Raw genomic sequence first — 23,141 nt, 5'->3', positions numbered from 1 at the left:
TGGCTTCCAGTTCTCTTTTTTAGTGGTGTCTCTTGTCTGGTTTTGGTATCAGGGTAATCCTGGCCTCATAGAATATATTTGGAAGCTTTCCTTCCTCTTCTATTTTTGGGAATAGTTTGAAGAGAATAGAGATTACCTCTTTTTTAAATGTTTGGTAAAGTTTACTTGTGAATCCTTCTGGTCCTAGATGTTCATTTCTTAGTAGTTTTTTGATTACCGATTCAAACTGGTGCTCCAATATTGGGATTGATCCCTTTATCGTTATGTATTGCCCTACTTTGTTCCTTATTATAGTCTTTGTTTTAAAGTCTATTTTGTCTGATATAAGGACTGCTACTCTGGCTTATTTTGTTTTTTCACTTCTATTTGCATGTTGAATGTTTTTTCATCCCTTGGCAGTAGTCTAATCCTTAGTTCAGTTCTCAAACTTTCATATAATGTATAGGATCAAATCCATGCAAGGGCAGCATGGGAGTGAACTAGAAATTCATAAAAACAACTTATAGGGTTGCTTTCCTGAGCTCTGCTTTCTCCATGATCTCTCCACTACTTTTGGGTTTCGTGTAGTTTTTTCATTTTGGTTTTTTTTTTTTTTTTCAGTCCTCTAACTAGAAATGTGGCGCTTTATTTTCCCCATTCTGCTATGTGCTTTCTGCAATGATGTTTGTGTCCAGAGCCAAGCAATAAATATTTACAGTGTCCTCTCGGAACCACAGCTCTTCTGGTTGGAGATCAGAGTTTCAATCGCTCAGTGTTTCTGGTGCCTGTGAGCCCCTTGCTGCCACCCCATCAGTGCCAGAAGATCCCATTCTTCTCAAGCCTGAAGCAGAGGACTTCTACCTGAGTTCTCTCTACCTGTGCCAATGCCTGTTGCTAGGTTCTCCCTTCAGGCTGATGAATCAGATGGGGGAAATATGGTAAAGCCCCCATTGGTTAGATGGTACGTTAAACTATGTTCATCCTGAATTCATGAACACCATATATCTCTCCATATATTTAGATCTTACTTGATTTTTTCCAGCAATGTTTTACACTTTATATACACAATAGTCCCACTTCATGTATGGTTTTGCTTTCTGCAGTGTCAGTTAGCCAAGGTCAACCGCAGCCTGGAAGCAGACAATCCTCCTTCTGGCCTGTTGTCAGAGGGTGAGTAGTAGTCTGCCTAAAGCTACATCACAATGCCTACATCATTCATCTCACTTTATCTTATCATGTAGACATTTTATTATCTCCCATCATCACAAGAAGAAGGGTGACTACAGTATAATAAGATATTTTGGGAGAGAGAGACCACATTCACATAAAATAAATTAGTTTTATTTATAATTTTATTTATTTTATTTTTTATTACAGTTTTATTACAATTATTATTATAGTTGCTCTATTTTATTAGTATTGTTAATCTCCTACTGTCCCTAATTTGTAAATTAAACTTTATCATTGGAATGTGTGTATGGGAGAAAACAGAGTATATGTAAGATAGGCATACAAGGTTTGGTACTATCTGTAGTTTCAGGCATCCACTAAGGGTCTTGCAATGCATGCTCCACGGATAAGGGAGTGCTACTGTAGAGGTCTTGCCTACATTTTGTTATTTATCACATAATATTTTTTTAATGTTACTATAAATGGTATTTTTTAAAACTTTATGTTCTGATTTTTCACTGCTGGTGTATAGAAATACAACTGATTTTTTAATATTGAGCTTACATACTGCAACTTTGCTTAGTTCACTTATTAGTGCTAGTAGCTTCATTGTAGATGACTTAGAATTTTCTCTATAGATGATCGTGTGATGTGTGAATAATGACAGTTTTGCTTTTCCCTTCCTAATATGTATATCTTCTATTTTATGTTATTGCCTTATTGTTTTGGCTGGGACCATCAGTTAAGTGCTGAACAGCAGTGATGAGAATGGACGTCTATGCCCTGTTCTCAGTGTTGGGAGAAATCTCAGTGTTTTCAGCATTCAGTTTGTTGTATTACACTTCAGTTAGGTTTCTCTCTTTTTTTTTTTTTTTAAGATTTTGTTTATTTATTTGACAGAGAGATAGATCACAAGTAGGCAGAGAAGCAGACAGAGAGAGAGGGGGAAGCAGGCTCCTCGTTGAGCAGAGAGCCTAATGTGGGGCTCCATCCTAGGACCCTGGGATCATGACCTGAAACAAAGGCAGAGGCCTAATCCACTGAGCCACCCAGGCTCCCCTTTAGTTAGATTTCTCATAGGTGCCTTTCATTATGTTGAGGAAATTCCTTTTTGCCTGTACCTATGATTTGAGAGTTTTTGTTATGAATGGTATTGAATTTTGTCAAAACTTTTTCTGCATCCATTGAATTGATCGTTGTTTTTTTTTTCTGTTAACGTGGTGAATTGTATTGATTGATTTTTCAACTTTTAAAGCAACCTTGCATTCTTAGGATAACCTCACTCTGTCATCATCTATTATCCTTTTTATAAGTTGTGGTGTTTTTTAAATTCTGAATTCAGTTTTTAATAGACATAGGACTAAAGTTTCAGTTTCTTTTACTACCATCTCCGTAGCTCATTTCTTTCAAGGAAATTGTCCATTTTATCGAAACTATCATATTCTTATAAGATTATTTATAATATTTCCTTGTTATCTATTTCATATCATTTTAATGTCTGCAGGCCCTGTAGTGATGCTTTGTCTTTCATTCATTTTTTTAATATCGATAACTTGGGCTTTTCTTTTTCTTTTTTTTTTTTTAAGATTTTATTTATTTATTTGACAGACAGAGATCACAAGTAGGCAGAGAGGCAGGCAGAGAGAGAGAAGGAAGCTGGCTCCCCGCTGAGCAGAGAGCCCGATGTGGAGCTCGATCCCAGGACCCTGAGATCATGACCTGAGCCGAAGGCAGAGGCTTTAACCCACTGAGCCACCCAGGTGCCCCTCTTTTTTTAACTAAGTCAACAAAATTTTTATTTTTTAATCTTCCAATTCCATATATACTTTATACTTTTATAAAAAGTATATATGCATATACTTTTTATAAAAACCTGACATATAATAGCATATATAAAATTGCATATTTCTCCATCTGTGAATATATATTCAATGTCCATGTGTTTGTTTAGTCACCTTTTTTAAAACCATACACTTTATTGATATATGCTTTCCAGACAAAAAGAGCTGTACATATTTAACATATACAACTTTATGAGTTTGGAGATAAGCATCCACCTGTGAAACCGTCACCATAATCAGTGCCATAAACATATCCATCACCTTTTTGAAAGTTTCCTCCCATCTTCTTTATTTGTTTTTAGTTTTTGTAATAAGAACACTTAAGATCTACCCTTTAGCAAATATTTAAGAATGCCATATAGCATTGTTAACTATGGGCACTATGTTCTCCAGTGGATCTCTAGGGCTTATTTATCTTAACCTAACTGGAACTTTGTACCCTTTGACCAAGACCTTATTTCCTCCTCCTCCCAGGCCTTGGTAACCACCACTTAACAAATATTGGTCTTTTATCTTTTTAATGCATTATTCTCAAAATTGAGGACCTCTTGAGAGCTATTTTAAGATCCTCCAAAATACCTAAGAGACTGCTCTGCATACAGGGTACACCGTGCCTGTAGGTTGAATAAAGGATGATAAATACTTAATTGCAGAGTGTAGATGCAACCCTTGTTGTGGGAATATACATTGGTGCAGCCACAGTGGAGAACAGGAGGGAGGTTCTCAGAACATGAAAAATAAAATTGCCATATGATCCAGCAATCCCACTTCTGGACTTAGAACCAAAGGAACTGAATCAAGATCTTGAAGAAATAAATGCATTGTCATGTTTATTGCAGCATTATTCAACATGGCCAAGACATGGAAGCAACCTAAATGTCCTTCAAGGGACGGTAGATAAAGAAAGTGTCCTATTTACATTCATTGGAATATTGTTCAGCCTCAAGAAAGAAGAAAACCTGCCACTTGCAATGACATGGATGAACCTGTAGCACATTATACTGAGTGAAATAAGCAAGACAGAGAGGAACAAATACTACATGATTCCATTTACATGAAGAATCTAAAATTGTGAAAGGCCCTTTTTTCTTTTTTTAATCTAGCTAGAAGTTTGTCCTCAGTCTTATTAATCTTCTCAGAAAACTAGCTTTTAGTTTCACTGAGGTTTTTTTTTTTTAAGATTTTATTTATTTGCTTGAGAGAGTGAGCGAGAGAGAGAGAGCACACAAGAGCGAGGTCAGAGGGAGAGGAAGAAGCAGGTTTCCCCCTGAGCAGGGAGCCTGGTGTGGGGCTGGATCCCAGGACCCCGGAATCATGACCTGAGCCGAAGGCAGATGCTTAATGGACTGAGCCACCCAGCTGTCCCAGTTTCATTGAGTTTTCCATATTTTTCTGTTTTAGACTGCTTTGAGTTCTACTCTTATCTATTATTCTCTTCCTTCTTCAGGTTTAATTTGTTTCCTTATTTTTTTAAATTTTATTTTATTTTTTTGGTAATTGCTCCACCCTGTGTGGGGCTGGAACTTGTGACCCTGAGATCAAGAATCACATGCTCTTCCAACTGAGCCAGCCAGATGCCCTTCTCTTTTCTTATTCTTAAGACGAACGCTCTGATCCCTGGTTTTAAACACGGTCTTTCTGATAGAAGCATCGGAAGCTATAAAATCTACTTTTTCCTTTTTTAAGATTTTATTTATTTATTTGACACAGAGAGAGAGACAGTGAGAGAGGGAACACAAGCAGGGGGAGTGGGTGAAGGAGAAGCAGGCTTCCCTTGGAGCAGAGAGCCCAATGAGGGGCTCGATCCCAGGACCCTGGGATCATGACCTGAGCCGAAGGCAGATGCTTAACCAACTGAGCCATCTGGGCACCCCCCTATAAAATCTTCTAAGAGGAGCATTGGTGTAGAAGTACATGTTCACATCTCTGAAATCAGGATGCATCTTACACTCATGTTCATCTCACATATATACTTGTCATACTTTTTTCTTTCTCAGTGGTACAAATGATAAGGATGCATCTCATAATTATTAGTGTCCTAGAGTCATTGACATGTGGTTATTATACAATTCTTTGGAACTTTGCTTATCTAATAGTTGCTTAGTGAAGATCCTGATACGATGCTTGTGAGTCATAACTCTAATAGCTACTTTCTCTTTGCCAGTGAGACCATTGTTTATACTTGGTTTAAAGCATGAATTTTGGTCTTTTATCTTTTTATGCATTATCCTCAAAACTGAGGGTTCCTTGAGAGTGATCTTAAGATCCTCCAAAGTGTCTAATAGAATATTCCGCACACAGTGTACACAGTGCTCATAAATTAAATAAAGAATGATAAAGACTTAATTGCCCAGTGTAGTATTAAAAGTGGCCCCCAAATGGAAGATTTCTGACTTTACAATTAATATGTACATCAGAAAGTTACAAGGGGCACCTGGGTGGCTCAGTCAGTTGAGGGTCCGTCTTTTGATTTCAGCTCAGGTCATGATCTCAGGGTTGAGCTCAAGCCCCACGTGGGGCTCTGTGCACAGTGGGGAGTCTGCTAGAGGATTCTTTCCCTAAGTATCTATATATTATTATATCTCTATATTATTGGATATCTCTCACCTTCTGCGAGCACGCGTTGTGTTGTACAGCAATGCATTTTTTCTACCTAAAACAGACGTCTTTTTAATTCATTTTCAATCCTTGATTATCAGTTGCTGCATTTTTGTTTCTTTGGACGTAGATTACCTTTGTGTCACTTTCGTGCTCTAAATTAAATATGTAAGTATTTATACTGCATACACTCCGCTATTTGCCTATTTCCTTATTTATGTTCTCCAGTATGTGTTTCCTTTAGGTCCTTTATCTTTGTGGTTTTATTTTTCTTTAATGGAATGAAATAGAGCATGAAAAGATTTTGAAAATTTCTTCAGCTCTTTAAAACCCTGCTGGTCTGATGTGCTTGGAGGACTCCCTAGCAAGGCAGTATCCAGTCCAGAATTCTACAGGCTTTAATCCTCGTACCGTCTACTCTTGCTCTTCTAAGTCTGGCATTTCAGTGGATAAGGTTTTCTTGTCTTTCTTTCTTTTTTTTTTTTTTTTAAGATTTATTTATTTTAGAGAGAGAGAGAGCACAGGAAGCAGGGGCAGAAAGAGAGAATCTTAAGCAGACTCCCCGCTGAGCACCAAGAGGCAGGGCTGGATCTCAACCCTGAGATCGGGACCTGAGCTGAAATCGAGTCGGCTGCTTAACTGACTCAGCCACTCAGATGCCCTACGGCTTTCTTTGTTTTTCATTTTTTTTGTTTGTTTTTCCTCATTATAGAGGAGTTACATCACATACAGATTTAACTCAGACACTGACTTTAGAGCTCAACACCAAAGGGGAAAAAAATGACTGTACTGTACTCTTAGCTGCCTATGGCGCTAAAGAGAAGAGCACAGGGATTCATTCTTAGATTGAAAAAATCTCCTCTGTCAGCAAACCTGCCTTCTTCCCGGCTCAGAAAGCCCTGGGGTCCTGTGGATACCGCTTGCTGGTATAGGAAGTCAGGGTTTATGTTTGTCAATTAGAATACTCTTGGTTTGGATGAACAGAATGCTCAACTAAGTGTGGCTTCAAGAGTGAGGATTTATCTGTCTCCTTTGGTAAGAAAGCCACAGTTAGGCAGTCCTGAAGTTGGTGAAATGGTCTAGTGATTTCAGAGTTCTGGTCTTCCCCTTGGAATTTCAATATGGCTGTCCCTGTGTAAAAATCATATCCGCATGCAACATCTGTCCTACTGCCACTTTCCCTGTGTCGTGTGTGTGTGTGTGTGTGTGTGTGTGTGTGTGTGTAAGGTAGAAATCAAAGAGGAAATACTTGCCCATTAACCCCATGTGTGCCTTCTAGTATGTCTTATTGTCCAGGATTGGGTCACATCGTGCTCTAGACCTACAGGAGTCTGGGGAAGCAAGTCTTCTAGAATATTCACAGGGTAGAGTGGGAGTTAGGTTGAGGTTCCAACTGAAGAAAGAAGCTGGAGGATGGCTGTTGGCCGGGCCATCAACAGTATCCACATATGTGTATGTATCTGTACGTGAGAGAAAGCCAGAAGGCTTTTCTTCTTCTTTTTTTATGGCTCACGGCTCTTGTTCCCAGGTGAAGTTATATGTGAACTCATAGCAGCACTTTGCATGACCTGCCACACTGGAGGTGGGTGATGGCGTTTGGGCTAAAATTGCCTTTGTTTCCTACGACACAATCGGAACTTTATATTTTGTTTTAGTTTCTTAAACTCTTGCTTTTGTGGTTCCAGGTTGAGTCCAGAAATCTTCCTGAAACGCCCAGTGGTTGAAGGAAATCGTTGGAGGTTGGACTGCATTCTCAAACGAAAAGCAGTGCGTATTCCAAACATATGCCGATGTAATTTTTAAAATGTTTGTTGCCTCTGAAATGTCTTTCTTTTTCAAAGCCCTTCACACATAAGGACAACATTTTTCTTTAGAGTTTGACCGAAGTAGAATACTTGTTTACAAGTTTTTTTCGTTCTGGTTTTTCCCTGTTACTCTAGACTACATAAATATTTTAGCCTAATTGACAGCATGGATTATATTAGGAACTCTAATTTCTGATTTTTCATCAGTTATGGGCAGTTAATTTTATAGGCAAAAAAACCCCTGTAACAAGGTTTTATTATGGAATAATAAAGGGTGAAATAAATGCAGCATTTTATTCTATTCATTATTCTGCCATTTGAGCAAAAGATAAAGTCATGAAGAGAATTATTTCAGTCAGATGGAGCCAGGCTAATGTAGAAGAGCATCGAAGAGGAAGGACATTAAGAATTGGTTGTTGTGGGCGCCTGGGTGGCTCAGTGGGTTAAAGCCTCTGCCTTCAGTCAGGTCATGATCCCAGGGTCCTGGGATCAAGCCCCACATCGGGCTCTCTGCTCAGCAGGAAGCCTGCTTCCTCCTCTCTCTCTGCCTGCCTCTCTGCCTACTTGTGATCTCTGTCTGTCAAATAAATAAATAAAATCTTAAAAAAAAAAAAAAAGAATTGGTTGTTGCTTTGGTCCCAGTTTGGGGACAGTTTGTGGTAAAAATGGGAAATTATTTCCTCTCCAGTGGACTGTGTAGATTCTGGGTGAGCACTGAGTGTATTGTTTTTGGTCTAAAAAGTCAGTAACTGAAGCAGTATAAGCTCACAAATAACTACTTTACATCCATATTTCTAATGCATGTTATTATGTAGTTGTCTCCCAGCCATGTTAAATAAAGTTGAATTAGAATAGATCTGGATTTTTTTTTAAGATTTTATTTATTTATTTTTGACAGACAGAGATCACAAGTAGGCAGAGAGGCAGGCAGAGAGAGAGGGAAGAAGCAGGCTCACCGCCGAGCAGGGAGCCCAATGCGGGGCTCGATCCCAGAATCCTGGGATCATGACCTGAGCCAAAGGCAGAGGCTTTAGTCATGTCCAAATTAGGAAGTGCTGGACTTGTTACTATTTTTTGATAGTGTCTTAATCTTTTTTATTCTATCATTAAACATGCTAGCATGATTTGTAGATCCTGGGAAATAGGGGATAGCATTTTTCTTTCTCTTAGAACCGTGACTCATTTCTTCTTGTCCATTCTCCACATTCCCCTATTCCTTTCCCCACTCACACATCTCCCTTCTTTCAATGTCTTTTCCCCATGCCTTTGCTTTAAGATTTCTGAGGGTATCCATAGATACAGTAAGATCTCACTGCAAATATTGGTGGAAAAAGAAGCTTTATTTCAGACACGTGTACTGCCAAACACCATCATTTTCCTGGCAAGTGTAATTCATTGTCTCGATAGCATTCCGGTCACAAGATTGGAAATTCTGGTCCTGAAAAGCATTATTTGCATATTCCTTAAATAATGTTGCATACAGTTACTGAGTGTCTCCTATGAGCCAAGTTCTACACTAATTACTAAAGGTGCATATGTGTGAATAGGATTCCATCTCTGCCCGTGGAGGGCTTGCTGAAAGACTTGGTTCAGTCCTAGCCTTACCAAACTTATTTCTATATATGGAATGGACTATAACTTTCTCCATGTTTCTGTATGTGAAATGGCAACTTTCCCATGCGTCCTCAAGATCCCATTTTAGTTAAGTTGTTCCAGCCTTGCCTACCAATAGTCAACCATTCTAGTAAATCCTCTTTTCAAGGTACCTATCAAACACTTCACCGCTGTAGGTTTCAATCAACATGTATTTGTTGAGTGCCTACTATGTGCAGAGCACTTGGCTTTTCATATGGGGATGTATATAAATAAAAGACATGATTCCTGACCGGAGAGAGCTTAAAACTCTATCTACACAAGAGTTGAGTGGGTACAGAGGCAGTGCCAAGATTCAAAGGCAGGAGGGAGACCGTTGGGTAGCTCTAACAGGGAAGCCCCTCACAATATGAGGCATTTAGGGCATTTAGAATGGGCAAAAAAAGTTTGAAATGACAGGAGGAAGTTTCTAGGTGTAGAAAATGTGGTGAGGAAACATTCTGGAGACAGGGATTCTGAAAGCTTTGTCAGTGACAGTAGAGTGACAAGGTTGATTATAGCTGAGTGTTAGCTTAAGTGGGATGGGGGGGATCAAGCTGGAAAGGCAGCTGCAGCCAGATGTAGAGGCTTGTGAGCCACAACAGTGGTTTGGACTTTATGGAAGAAAGTGGGGAACTACTGGGGAATGGAGCCTGGTAGAGGAGGGATGATCTGATCAAGGTGGTGTGTGAGGAAGGTGAATCTGACAGGGGGAGGAAGTGGGGAGAACTCAGGCTCGAGGAGCTACATTCTAGCTGACTTGAGTGCGAGGTGCCTAGGGAACATCTGAGTAAACTCCAGAAAGATAGTAAATGCCCCAGCAGGGCTTAGGAAGTAGATCCTGCAGGCCTGGCCCTCTATGTCATGGTAGCTCTCCTGTGTTTGCTTTCTCCTTAGGCTACTAGCCAGTTTACTTTTCTATCACTAGCATGGGTTGTCTTTGCTTTTATGGCCCATGAACCCTGGAGAGGTCCTAGGTGAACACTGTGGCCAAGTAAATATTATTGCATGAAAATGGTGCTTCCTTTCAATTTCATCTGCTTCATGAAACTTGAAATTTTTAAATTGTACATAATGATTTTAAAAGATTTCCTGCGGAAATAGTAATATTATTAAATACAAATTTCCTATGGTTCACTTGGCAGAATCGCTCTTCCTTAATCTAGCTACACCATATTATTTTGGTCATAAATTTTTACCTCTCCGATCATTCTAAATTGACATTTTCTATGCTTATAAACACTGTTTCACATAAATAATTTAGTTTCTGAAATCCACTACCTTCACAAAGTACTGGATTGAAATAACATTTATTCTTACATTAATGGGTCCTGGAGGTCCACAAGGCTGATTAAAATAAAGACTTTTTCCTTCTGTCTCATTTTGTAGATTTGGGGGGAGAAATAGATAAGTAAAGACCTTTTCCTTCTATCTCATTGTGTAGATTTGGGGACAGTGTCTCTGCCTCATAGCATCCCAGGGTTTCCCACAGGTCTGCATGTTCTGCCCCTGCCCCAAGAGCTAAGTTGCATCATAATTATAGCAACTGTATTCCTGTATCCAGTGTGTATATTTCAACCCTGGAAACCTGTGATTTTGCTAATGGGATCTGCACCAAAAGAATTTTCAAGTGCAGCAACCCAGAGACTTACTGAAAAGGGTTTAGGTCCTCAGGTGGGATTTTGTTGTCAGGCAGTTTCTTTCTGTCCTAGACCACAAGTCACATTCTAGAGCTGCAATCAGTAATCATTAGGAGGGAAATATGTCTGGGATTGTCAAATGAGACGAATAATCACGTCTTCACCCAGAAAAATCAAACAGGATCTTATCAAAGTGGTGGGCTAGAGGAGCATGCCTGGGAAGGGAGGAATGTGTCTTCAACCTTGAGAACAATGCTTCAGATAGAAGTGGTTCAAAAAAAGAAAAAAGGCATAGGAGTGTTTGTGCTCTTTCACTTTGCTTACATTTGAGTGATGAGGGTATGATTTCTTTTTGTCCTTTACTTTTCATTTTCCCAAAATACTGTACTCTCTGCAGAAGTCCTGATAAAATTAGGATTGTCTTGGGGTACGTAAGTTAGGCTATCTTGAAGCAGTGGACAAACTTGGCAGCATTTAGAAAACATTGTGACCACAGTATCTTGATGAATTAGAGAAAAAATTGACTCAAAAAAGTCTCTTTTGACTCTAACTATAAAAAATTCTTATTTTTTATTGTCATTACATGTATTTTATACATGTAAAGCTCCTAAAAATTCCTACTGTGTCTAGCACTATGTCTGCTTTACTTGATTCAACACTAATTAGAAAAGTGAACAGAACTTTCATCTTGTAAAATTCAAGTTTCATGAAGTTTATTCTGTGTTTACACTGTGAAGTATATTCTGCTAATCTTTCGGTTACATGACTTCAGCAGAGATAAGAAACATGGCATCACAAGTCCACTACAAGCCATCCATTTTTTTACTTGCCTTATTAATACTTTTCTTCCTCCTCTCTAAGCAAAAAGTCATTTCCCCTAGGGTCATGAAAAGGCATTAGTAAAACACCGGATGCTTCAGATGTGTGGTTCTTAAATTACAGAATTAACATCAGTCCTTTTTTCTTTTCTTTTCTTATTTTATTTTATTTTTCAGTGTTCAAAGATTCATGGTTTATGCACCACACCCAGTGCTCCATTCAATACGTGCCCTCCTTAATACCCACCACCAGGCTCACCCATCCCCCCCACACTGCCCCCCTCCCAAAACCCTCCGTTTGTTTCTCAAAGTTCACAGTCTCTCATGGTTTCTGTTCTAATTTGGCTTCCATTTTACACAAGTATTTCCCACGTTTTGTGTAAGTCTGCACTACTGTGACCTGGCAAATGCCTTCATTGTCCAGAAACATTTTTCTTTTGCCTTTTGTAGTTTAGAGTTTATGATAGGGTTGTAATACCTTGACCAAAAGAAGAGGAATTTATTGCTTTATGATCATAGAAATCTTGTCACTAGTTAACCATTTATTATGATATGATGTAAGTAAATAATTGTAAACGAAATTACCTAAAATGAGCTGTTTTCTTCAATTACTTCCTTATTAGTGCTTTGTATATAAGCTAAAAAGACTTGAAAGTCTCTACCCTGTTTCCTTTTTTTTTCTTTAAATTTTATCCTTTGGAGTTAATTTATTTCAAGGAGAAAAGACAAATTATAGAAGAAGATGTCAGGTATTAATAGATGGAGGGTAGTAATGTAATCCATTAGTGTTAACATCTCTATTATTTCAAAAATCCATTAGTTATGTAGGTAAATCAAAAACTGTCAATTTAGGCCAGTTTCTAAACTGTAGCTACTGTCCTTCAAGTATGGTAATTGCATAAGCCTGAGAAACAGAATTTCATCCATTTAAAATAAATGAACCATGATGAAAGATGTCAGGAGTAACATTTTATAATTTTTTATAATTTAGGTTGCAATTTTGGGTTTTAAACTTTATACTATATCTTTCAGTGGGAGGCTTTTTTTTTTTAATCACTGGTTTCCAGTGCTGAATCCTAAAGTACTCAAATAGCAGAGTAAATATGAACAGTAGGGGGGAAAAATAATGTTCTAGTTTTCATTTAAAGCCCTGTATCAGTGGTTTATTGCAGAGCCCCGAGGGCCAAAACTGTTAGAAGTTAATCAGTTTATTCCTTGCTTATTGTTTCATTTCCTATTTCTTTACTCATATTTGTACTTTACACTTGGTTGCAATAATAGTTGCATAATTATAATCAGTAATAACCAAGTTCCAAAACTCAGCTGTTAACCGGAAAGAAGATTACATATATATTTTCATTCTATTTTTTTGAGTCAGAATGGGTCTTATAGTACTCAAATTTCATTAACGCAGCTTAGAACATATATTTAGTATATGCTCCTCCAAAAATGTATGCACTTTTCACATTTTACAGAATGTTTGTACTTTGAAGTGATGTGTTCTTATAAGGATTTAGGGGCCAAAAATGGTTCTTAATATTGGCAGATCATTATTGGGAAACTGTATAGATATTTGGTTTTATACCCTGCAATCTAAAAATATTAACTCCTATGTTACTTCACATTTTTATAGCATTGTAAAAGTAACCAGTTCTTATAAATTAGATGTGTTCAACCCAATTGGCTTCTTAAATTAATGACTCAGATTTCCACTATGAACTATGCCCATGCTTAATTACCATGGATTAATTTAAATTCCAACTAAATTATTCCTTGTCACTATAGTTTTATTAGATATGCCTGTATTTCTGATACTTTAGAGGGTACTGTATCATGGGGAAATTCTTGCCTTTATCCGTAGGCTAGCAAGTGCCTAGGTGTATATACATTACCCAGTGTGTGTGCAGTATGTGTTAGAATGCCTTCAGAGCTGCTAGATATAGATGATACAAATTCAGATGTTGCAAATTGCACAATACTGAGGATGCAAACCTAAAAAAGTAAAAAGGTCATACAAGAAGTGCGGGTAAATAAGATAAGAGTTTCTTAGAGGAGTACATTCTGAACTGTATGTTGGTGAGGGAACCATGTGACTGGACAGGGAGAAGAGGAAGGACATTAAGGTGTGGGCAGATTGATACAGGCTAAAACCTTATCACTACACAGAACTGTTGGAGAAAATATTAATTTGTTGTTTGTTTTTTGAAGATTTTATTTATTTATTTATTTGAGAGAGAGAGAGAGAGAGAGAGAGCACGTGAGCAGGGGAAGGGGCAGAAGGAGAAGCAGACTCCCTGATAAGCAGGGAGCCTGATGTGGGGCTCGATCCCCAGACGCTGAGATCATGACTTGAGCCGAAGGCAGACGCCAAACTGACTGAGCCACCCAGGTGCCCCAGGAGTTTGGGTTTTTTAATACTACCAGCTATTGGGGGCGCCTGGGTGGCTCAGTGGGTTAAAACCTCTGCCTTTGGCTCAGGTCATGATCCCAGGGTCCTGAGATCGAGCCTCGCATCTGGCTCTCTGCTGAGCGGGGAGTCTGCTTCCTCCTCTCTCTCTGCCTGCCTCTCTGCCTACTTGTGATCTCTCTCTCTCTGTCAAATAAAATAAAATCTTAAAAAAAAAATACTACCAGCTGTTGTTAGGCATTGTCTTTTTGATAGTTAACATTAATAAAAAATGTTATGTGTATATCATGTTAAAAGTTTATCGGGCTCTTTTGATTTAATTTGACCCTCACAACGGTCTTGTCTATCTTCTTTGAACACCGGGGTCTCAGGTTAGATCAATGTTAATTTTGAGCTGTTGTTAAAACTCAGGGATTTTTGAATGTTAGAGAAACTGACTTCCAAAGGGGTCATTTCACAAACAGACATTAATGATGTAATCGTGGGTTAAGAGTATGAATCAACATATTCATCGTTGAAGATAAAGAAATGTTTTTCTATTTAAATGGTTTTTAATAAAGAAAAATTCTATTAAATTGCTCCAGAAACATTTAGGGGATATTTTCTATAATTTACTGCATCAGAGTTTCATGTCACTGCTATTTCAACTAATTGAATAATAAAAACAAACCAAAAACTCTAGTCCTGTAACATGAATCCAGCAAAAACTATGCTCAGTGACAAATGTTTGAAAATGTTCAGAGGTATAAGATCATCAGACACTTTCAGCAAGGAGGTTACCATTTCAGCCTTTTGGCTCTAATGAATCGCCTACTGACACTGTCTCCTGGTATGACAAGTCACAGGAATGAAAGGGAGATACATTTTTATTTTTGATATTTGTATCTTAAAATACACTTGCGTGTCACCTTCTTGTATTGTATTCTCATTAAATAGTTTATTATACTTGTTGGTAGAGGAAAGTTTGTCATGCACGGGAAGGAAAAGAGAAAGAAAATCCTCACCGACTTCCAGAAGCTCTCATTCCTCCCTGTGTTTTCTCCTGTGACAGCAACAGGGAGTGAGAATCTTCGTGATGCTTTACAAAGAGGTGGAGCTTGCTCTTGGAATCAACAGTGAATACAGCAAGAGGACTTTGATGCGTCTACATCCCAACATAAAGGTATTAGGTTCATCCTTCTGAACAGTACTTCTTCTCTGTGATTCTGTAGTTTTTCAGACATGTTTTGCTTGGAGCAGTGTTATCTGTAGAGTTCTCTAATGGATAGTTTGAATAAATAGCATCGTATCCTCTTTAGAAATAAAATACTCTGCTTTCTTGTACGTCTTGATGGAGTCAGCAGAGTTCACATTTCCAACCCTGATCATTTAGCCAAGAACACACCTTTTAGAATTGTTTCAGGGTTCAGAAGCTCTGTCAAGGTCCCGTGCTCCTCATTAAGATTGTCCTGGAACCTCTTACATGTGATCTCCTTGTGACACCCCTTCAGTGCTGGTAGCAACAGAGAGCTCCTCTAGGATTGAAGAAGCTTTTTCTTAATAGCAACTTGTATAAAAAACTAATAAATAAACACAGGAAGCAGCTTGAAAAAAAAGCTCTTCAATATTTACCAAAGATTTAAAGCCTATCAGTAGTTATTCCTTAGTTTTTGAGATCTAGCAAAGCAATGAATTAATAAATCTCCAGCAGGCTTACAATAAATAACAATGATATATTTAATTTGGTTCCAAAAAAGGTGTCCCATGTAAATAGTAATCAAAAGAGAGCAGGAGTGGCTATACTAATAGCAGATGAAATTGACTTGAAGTTGAAAAAGCTTATAGTAGACAAGGAAGGATATTATATATTAATAAAAGTTTCAGTGCAGCGATTAGAAACATGGACCTACCTAGTAATGACCATCAAAATAGGTAAAGCAAATATTGATAGAATTGAAGACAGAACCGACAGCTCTACAATAATAGTTGGACACTTTAATATCCTACTCCCAATAATGTTGAGATTCCACATACAGTGGAATATATTTCCGTCTTAAAAAGGAAGGGAATTCTGACATATGCTAAAACATAGATGAACCTTGGGGACATTATTCTACATGAAATAAGCCAATCACAAAGGGGCAAATATTGTATGATTCTATTGATACATATGTAAGTCAAAGTTGTAGAGACAGAGAGTAGAATGGTGTTTCCCAGGGGTTGCAGGAAGGAGGGAATGGGGGAGTTATCGTTCAGTGGGTAGAGAGTTTCAGTTTTGCAAAATGAAGAGTTCTGGAGATAGTGGGGATGACTGAACAATATGAATGTACTTATTGCCACTGTACTGTACATTTAAAAATGGTCAATATGGTAAACTTATGTATATTTTACCACACACAAAAGAAGTAGGTTACTAAAAAAAAAAAAAGTAGTCTCCAAAGTTTTTGGAATGTTTCTACTTAAAGATATACAAAAATAGGTCAGTCTGGGATCATTTAGAAAGAATTCTGTTTGAAAGCAGGAGGTTAATAACGTCTCAAAATATCTTTCAAATCAAGAACCGTTGAGGTATGTATATTCCTATATCCATATGCTTGCCATTTTACCTCAATGGCTGCCAAAATGTCAATATACCTATTAAAAATTTTGTCAGAGATAGATGTTGGTTAAACACTTTTAGAGTTTTTTAAATAATAGCAGGTATAATGGAACTCTTTAACGTAGAAAAAAGAATCAGCTATTGTGTTGAGCTGACTTTTACCGAACCATGTGGCCAGATTTCTAGCTAAATGGCAGCTGCCCCAAAATGTGGTATGGGGTGGGACTGGTTGAGAGGCTTAAAAAGTAACTAGGAGTCTTCTTCTAAATACTGAGAATGAAATTAGAACTTTGGTGTATACATAGAACATTTTGGTATTTGAGTTATAGAAATGCTATTCAGGGGAGCATGCCAAAAATAACAAGTCCGGAAACAACAGATGTTGGCAAAGATGCAGATAAAGAGGACCCCTCTTACACTGTTGTGGGAATGCAAACTGGGACAGCCACTGGAACACAGTATGGAGGTTCCTCAAAAAGTTAAAAATAGAACTACCCTGTGACCCAGCAACTGCACTACTAGGTATTTATCCAAAGGATACAAAAATAGTGATTTGAAGGAGCAAATGCACCCCAATGTTTATAGCAGCAGTGTTCACAGTAGCCAAACTATGGAAAGAGCCCAAATGTCCGTCGACTGATGAATAGATATAGAAGAATACACACACACACACACACACACACACACACACACACACACACACGAAGGAGTATTACTCAGCCATCAAAAAGAATGAAATCTTGCCATTTGCAATGACGAGGATGGAACTAGAGGGTATTATGCTAAGCAAAATAAGTCAGAGAAAGACAAATACCATGGGATTTCATTCATATGGGATTTAAGAAACAAAACAGGTGAACACAGAGGAAGGGGGAAAAAAGATAAAAATAAAGAGGGAGGCAAACCATAAGAGTCTCTTAACTATAGGGAACAAACTGGGGGTTGCTGGAGGGGAGGTGGGTGAGGGAATGGGGTAAATGGGGTGATGGGCATTAAAGAGAGCACTTGTTGTAATGCACCTTGGGTGTTACAACAAGTGATGAATCACTAAATTCTACCCCTGAAACTAATACTACATTATGTGTTAACTAATTTGGATTTTAAAAAACTCTTGAAAGAAAATGAAAGAGAGAAAGGAAGGGAGGGAGGGAGAAAGAAAGGAAGAAAAAAAGCGTTATGCAGGGGAGAAAGCAGATCTATGTTATTATAACATGAAGGAAAAGTGCATTACATGTGGGTTTTTCTTTTCCCTCCGAAGGTGATGAGACACCCAGATCATGTGTCATCCAGTGTATATCTGTGGGCTCATCATGAGAAACTTGTTGTCATTGACCAGTCAGTGGCCTTTGTGGGTGGGATCGACCTGGCCTATGGCAGATGGGATGACAACGAACACAGACTCACAGACGTGGGCAGTGTGAAGCGTGTCACTGTAGGACCATCTCTGGGTTCCTTCACAGTAAGTAAATTTCACCTTTATGGAACTGCATAAACGGGACACAATTTGTACAAGTATGCATTATTAGCATGACTGACTGGTTCAGTGAGGAGTGGCCTATTCTGGATGGACAGACCTGGTTTGAAATACCACCCAGCAAGTCTGTAACTTTGCATCTCTTAATCTCAGTCTCTTCCCTTGTAAGAGAGAGGAGATCCAATAGTGCATTTGCTAGCTCACAGTCAGCATCTTTGTTTCCCATTTAAATGATTCATTTCCTATTTGGAAGAAAAATTCATAATCAAAAATACGCATCAGTTGGGCTTTAAGTTAAATAAGCAGTCTTATTACAAATGTCAAGGCTTTTGAACTCTTCCTTCTTAAAGACATGCAAATAGAGGCAAGGTCAGTCTGGAGTCACAGAGGAACTTCTTTCTGAATACAGGAAGTTAATAACTTCTCAAAGTACCTTTCAAACCAAGAGCTGCCAAAACATCCATCTGCCTATATCCATATGCAGCACTTACTGTTTCAACTCGAACCGTTGCCAAAATATCAATACACTTATTAAAAATTTTGATGGCATCTTATTTTACTGCTGGATATCATGGCAACTTTTCTGGAAAAAAAAAGAGAGAGAGAGAGAGAGATTTAGTGAATAAGTAGCCAGGAAGATAATTGGCAGAAAAAGCACTACATTTATCAGAGGCAGAAGTTCAGACGCTCAACAGTGAATATAACTCGTGTAATTGTGTTTGAGATACAAAGGTTAGCTGGTATGAAATTTCAAGAATTCGGTGTACTGAAGGAAGAACTACCATGGGACGCCTGGTCTCTCTTGGCGAGTTTTGAAACAGCTCGGAAGAATCCTCCACTGCCCGGGGGCTGACCTCACCCACTACTGTGTGTCTGATAGAGAGCCTCTGTCTGGTGTGAACTTGACACCTCAGCTGGATTGAAGGGATCACGTGGCTGCGTATGTTACACGGTGTCTTTTTTTTTCCCCCCAATAATTTTCTCAGGCTGAAACAACAGAGTCCATGGAATCCTTGAGCCTCAAAAATAAAAATGAATCTAGTAAAAATCCACCCACCCTGAAGACTGTTGATGATATGGATTCAAAACTAAAAGGAATAGGAAAGTCCAGAAAGTTCTCTAAATTTAGCCTCTACAGGCAGCTGTACAAGCACCACCTGCACAATGCGGACAGCATCAGCAGTGTTGACAGTGCCTCCAGTAAGTCTTGGTCTTTGCTACAATGTGTCTTGATGACAATCTGTCCTTCCGCGGCTGGATACTGTGTACCAGTCTTTAAAACCTGTCTCTCTGGAATGGGGTCATAGGGGCTCTGTCACCCTATTTATTCAGTATCCTGCCATTTTGTGGCTTTGTTGGCCTCACTTGAGAACCGATTTATTGTTTAATTCACAGAAGGAGTCATAACAACCACAATTCGTATTTCTGATGGTAGCCGAATGACTCGGTTTTTCCAAAAAAATGCCAAGTTATAAAGAAAAAAGAAAATTATTAAGCGTCCTTCACTTTTCAGAGAAGAAATCTCCTTTCTCTTCCTATCCAGAAATAGGTGAAGCTTTTATCTTCAGACATTAGATTTCCTACATCGGGTCAATGGGCTCTTCTTTTCACAACTGCCTTAAAGTTCGGCAGTTTTCTGTTGCACAGAATTTGTGACTGATTTTATAGCCTTGTCTCATTTTAAAAATGACAGAGCCTGCGTTTCAGTTTAGAAAACTTGATGTATATATATTTCTTTGTAAAAAAGAAAAAAAAGAAATTTTGGCTTTCTCCAGGTTATTGTAATCACTGTAGAAGTCGTCAGAATTTAATCCATGGTTTAAAACCCCACCTGAAACTCTTTCGCTCTTCCAGTAAGTCTGAGCAGGGGCTCGCTAGACCTGACGTGGGTAAGTGATGTGTGAGGCGGCTGAACGTCCTCGGGCATCCGCTTTCGCTGCATGAGCAGAGCGAGTGTGTTTCTGGACTGGCTTTCTGTTTGCACCGCATCCACGCCACACGTGTTATTAGAAATTGTAATCTGATAAGCTTTTGCAAGAACGAAGTATTTGAATAAGTTAATCAGGGCCCAAAATGCGGAGGTGGGGATGAAGAGGGATTTGGCAACAGATCACATAAAGGGATAAGTAACAATCGTAAGGTATGGTGACCACGGTAAAATCATAAACTAGTTTATTGTGTGCTGACTGCCTGTAATGCCGCTGAGCACTGGTGGTACTTGGTAGTACTAGCGTTATCGCCCTTTTCACAGACGAGGAAACTCAGGGTCAGGGATGATGAGCAGCTTGCACAATGGTGTTCCAGTTTATCAGCCTCGTAGAGCTCATAATTCAGATTTGTGATTTAGCAAAAATGCAGATTACTGCATCCCAAGCATGTGGCTAAAGTCCAAGGTCATGGTTCTTGTGTGCTATTGAGAAGACTGAAGTAGAGCCCAGTTACCGTGGCTGGGTACTTGCAGACCCTGGAGTTTCTCAGGGGCTCTGAGAGGAATTCTGAGGAGGTGGGCCCTGGACCCTCCCACCGCTATGGGTACTTGCTTCAAGAAGAGAAATCCTGCTTCCATATATATGTTGAAGTTCCATGAGAATTTGTGTTGGGGGGGAAAAAAAGTAAGGGTCTGCTATTAAAGGAGTTTAAAGAGCACAGCTCTACATTTAAACTGTGTAATGACTTAAACTTATATTTTCTCATAGGACTTGAAACCCGAATTAAATGTAGAGTGACTCTTCATGAGAAACTGAAACTGAATACTTGAGTTAATAACTTCCTTTCCTGAGGCTATAAACTGCTAGCTTCTTTGCAATGTCAGTTGCACTTGGGCACAAAAGATCTTGATGGGGCATCTGGGTGGCGTGGTTGGTTAAGTGTCCGACTATTGCTTTCAGCTCAGATCATGATCTCTGTGGTCATGGGATCAAGCCCCACATTGAGCCCAGAGTAGCTCAATATTAGCAGTGTGTGTGGTGATCATTTAAGAACTTTTGCTCTGCTGGAACATTGGGTGGCTCAGTCCTTAAGCGTCTGCCTTCGGCTCAGGTCATGATCCCAGGATCCCAGCTCAGCGGGGAGCGTACTTCTCCCTCTGCCTCTGCTGCTCCCCCTGCTTGTACTCTCTCTCTGTCAAGTAAATAAATAAAATATTTTAAAAAACAAAACAAAACAAAAACAAAAACCTGTGCTCTTCAAATACTGATTGATTGCCTACTGACTACCGAGAGCTACACCAAGCAGTGAAAGTACACTGTCCAGCCCTGAGGGGTTTACCGGCTGGTGGGGAGCTTCCTTACTCCTTACAGGGACGTGACACTGAGTCGGAGGCCCCAGGGCATGTGACCACTGAGGGTTCTACAGCGCCGCCAGTGGCTGCCTCCCCCTACCGGGATCTGGGAGGTATCCATGGGGCAGGTACCAGCTCATGTGGCTCTGGAAGGACGTGAAGCTGAGGCTGAGAGGGAGGGAAGATCATTCCAGACCGAAGGAATAGTGTGGCAGCTGCACGAACACGTAACAGACCACACCTGTCAAAATCCTATGAGAAATGTGGTGTGCCTGGCTTTGGGAAGAAAAGGCTCAGAAAGGCAGGTTGGCACCCGTTTGGGAAGAGCCTTCTGTGCACATTCAGCTTTTAGGATTTGACTCCCTATAGGCAGCAGGTGGTCTTAAAATGCTTTTAAGCCAGCAGTCTGCACTTTAGAAAGACAGTGCTGGGACATGTGGTGGCAGGGGGCTGAGGGGGATGGGGGGGAGTCCCGTAGTCTCACTGGCGCGTGCTACCATGTATTCATTCAACGGATTATTTTGCATCCAGTGTCTTGTTTGTTTTGTGCCTCTTGTGTGCCAAGCACTGCATTTGTGATTTGTAGTTCCGCTTGTCTTCCTGCTTAGTTGTCTTTGTGGTCAGCATATCCCATGAACGTACAAACTGTTTAAGACAAAGTATTCACCCTGAAGTCAAATGGTCCCAGCAGAGCTCTTTGTGAAACATTGTAGTGGATGGCTGCTTTTGCGCCTATGTGATCGTAAATTCTGTGTGTTGTTGTGATATTTTTCAATGGATGTCATTTATGATGTTGGGAATATAGAATGTTAGAGGCCAAAGATCTTAGATGCCATCTAGGCCAAATTCTTCCTTTTATGTGCAAAGAATTTCTGACCCCAGAAAATGAATCTCAGTGTCACCGAGCTTGTCAATTCCAGGGCTGGAACAGGGACTGCCTGCAAATTTGAGGTTTTTGCTTTTGAGATGCCCAAGACAAGAATTACGTATTGGGTGTGCACCATATCGGTTGCCGATGGCCAAGGGCATGATTTCTCCATGGCCTCTGCCTTTCCTGTTTCTCGGCCTGACCTGGCTTTACTGCTCTTTCATCGACGCTCCCAGTGAGTTCTTTATTCACAGTTAACTCTGTGGTCCATTCTTCAGTCATTTGGTAGATGCAGAGAAGAATGTTGAATTTCATTGTCCAGCGATGAGCCTGGTTACAGGCCCACCTACCCACTGATGACAAACTTGTGTGCAGTGTGAAACCCTGCCAGCCCACAGCCTCGGACTGGAGGAACACATGCTGCCCTAGTTCTGAGCCTTAAGAGAACAGTCCAGAAGTCCCTAGGTGTTTAATGAGCGAGAGGGGAGCCTCCCCCGACCCCTCTCCAGGGCCCACCTGAACACAGTCTCTGCTGCCTTCCAGACACCAGCTCCATCCGCAGTTTGCAGACAGGCATGGGAGAGCTGCATGGGGAAACCAGGTTCTGGCATGGAAAGGACTATTGCAATTTTGTCTTCAAAGACTGGGTTCAACTGGATAAACCTTTTGCTGGTGAGTGCCACGATAGCAGGTGACTGCTTATATTTTGTCTTTTACTTGTCAGCATCTGAGCAAGTACGCTTTGTGGGATAGAGTGTCCTTTGTTCTGCTTTGTTTTGTTTTGAATATTTGGTAAAACTTCGGAGACTATGGTTTGGTCATACACCTAAGGACTTTTCCTTGTAGTTACAACAAGAAAAGAACATGAGATGTAGCTTACTGTGTGAAACCTCCGGGTTTCATCTAAGCATATTTTGGGGGTTACAATCTATAATTCTGCAAGAGAGGGTGTCCTCCCTTTGATCATCTCCTTTTCTGAGTATCATCTTCATCTTCCAGCATGAAAACGGTACATTTTCAGATTAGCACTGTGCTGATGGATCGAAGAGAA

At 39.6% G+C, this 23,141-nt stretch overlaps 1 protein-coding gene across 1 annotated transcript in view; it reads left to right on the top strand.

The window, feature by feature from the left end:
• Window positions 1-23,141, top strand: part of PLD1 (phospholipase D1) — a 194,295-nt gene that overhangs the window by 112,880 nt on the left and 58,274 nt on the right. The window contains exons 12-17 of the mRNA XM_080828133.1: window positions 7,274-7,355; window positions 14,942-15,052; window positions 17,727-17,927; window positions 18,929-19,142; window positions 19,718-19,831; window positions 22,634-22,762. Coding sequence (XP_080684259.1) covers window positions 7,274-7,355; window positions 14,942-15,052; window positions 17,727-17,927; window positions 18,929-19,142; window positions 19,718-19,831; window positions 22,634-22,762 — 851 coding nt within the window. The remainder of the gene's footprint in view (window positions 1-7,273; window positions 7,356-14,941; window positions 15,053-17,726; window positions 17,928-18,928; window positions 19,143-19,717; window positions 19,832-22,633; window positions 22,763-23,141) is intronic.

Source organism: Martes martes (genome assembly GCF_963455335.1).
Source record: "Martes martes genome assembly, chromosome: 1".
NCBI lineage: Eukaryota > Metazoa > Chordata > Mammalia > Carnivora > Mustelidae > Martes > Martes martes.
Note: the sequence above shows the minus strand (reverse complement) of the source record. Positions and strands in the feature narration are given on the sequence as shown.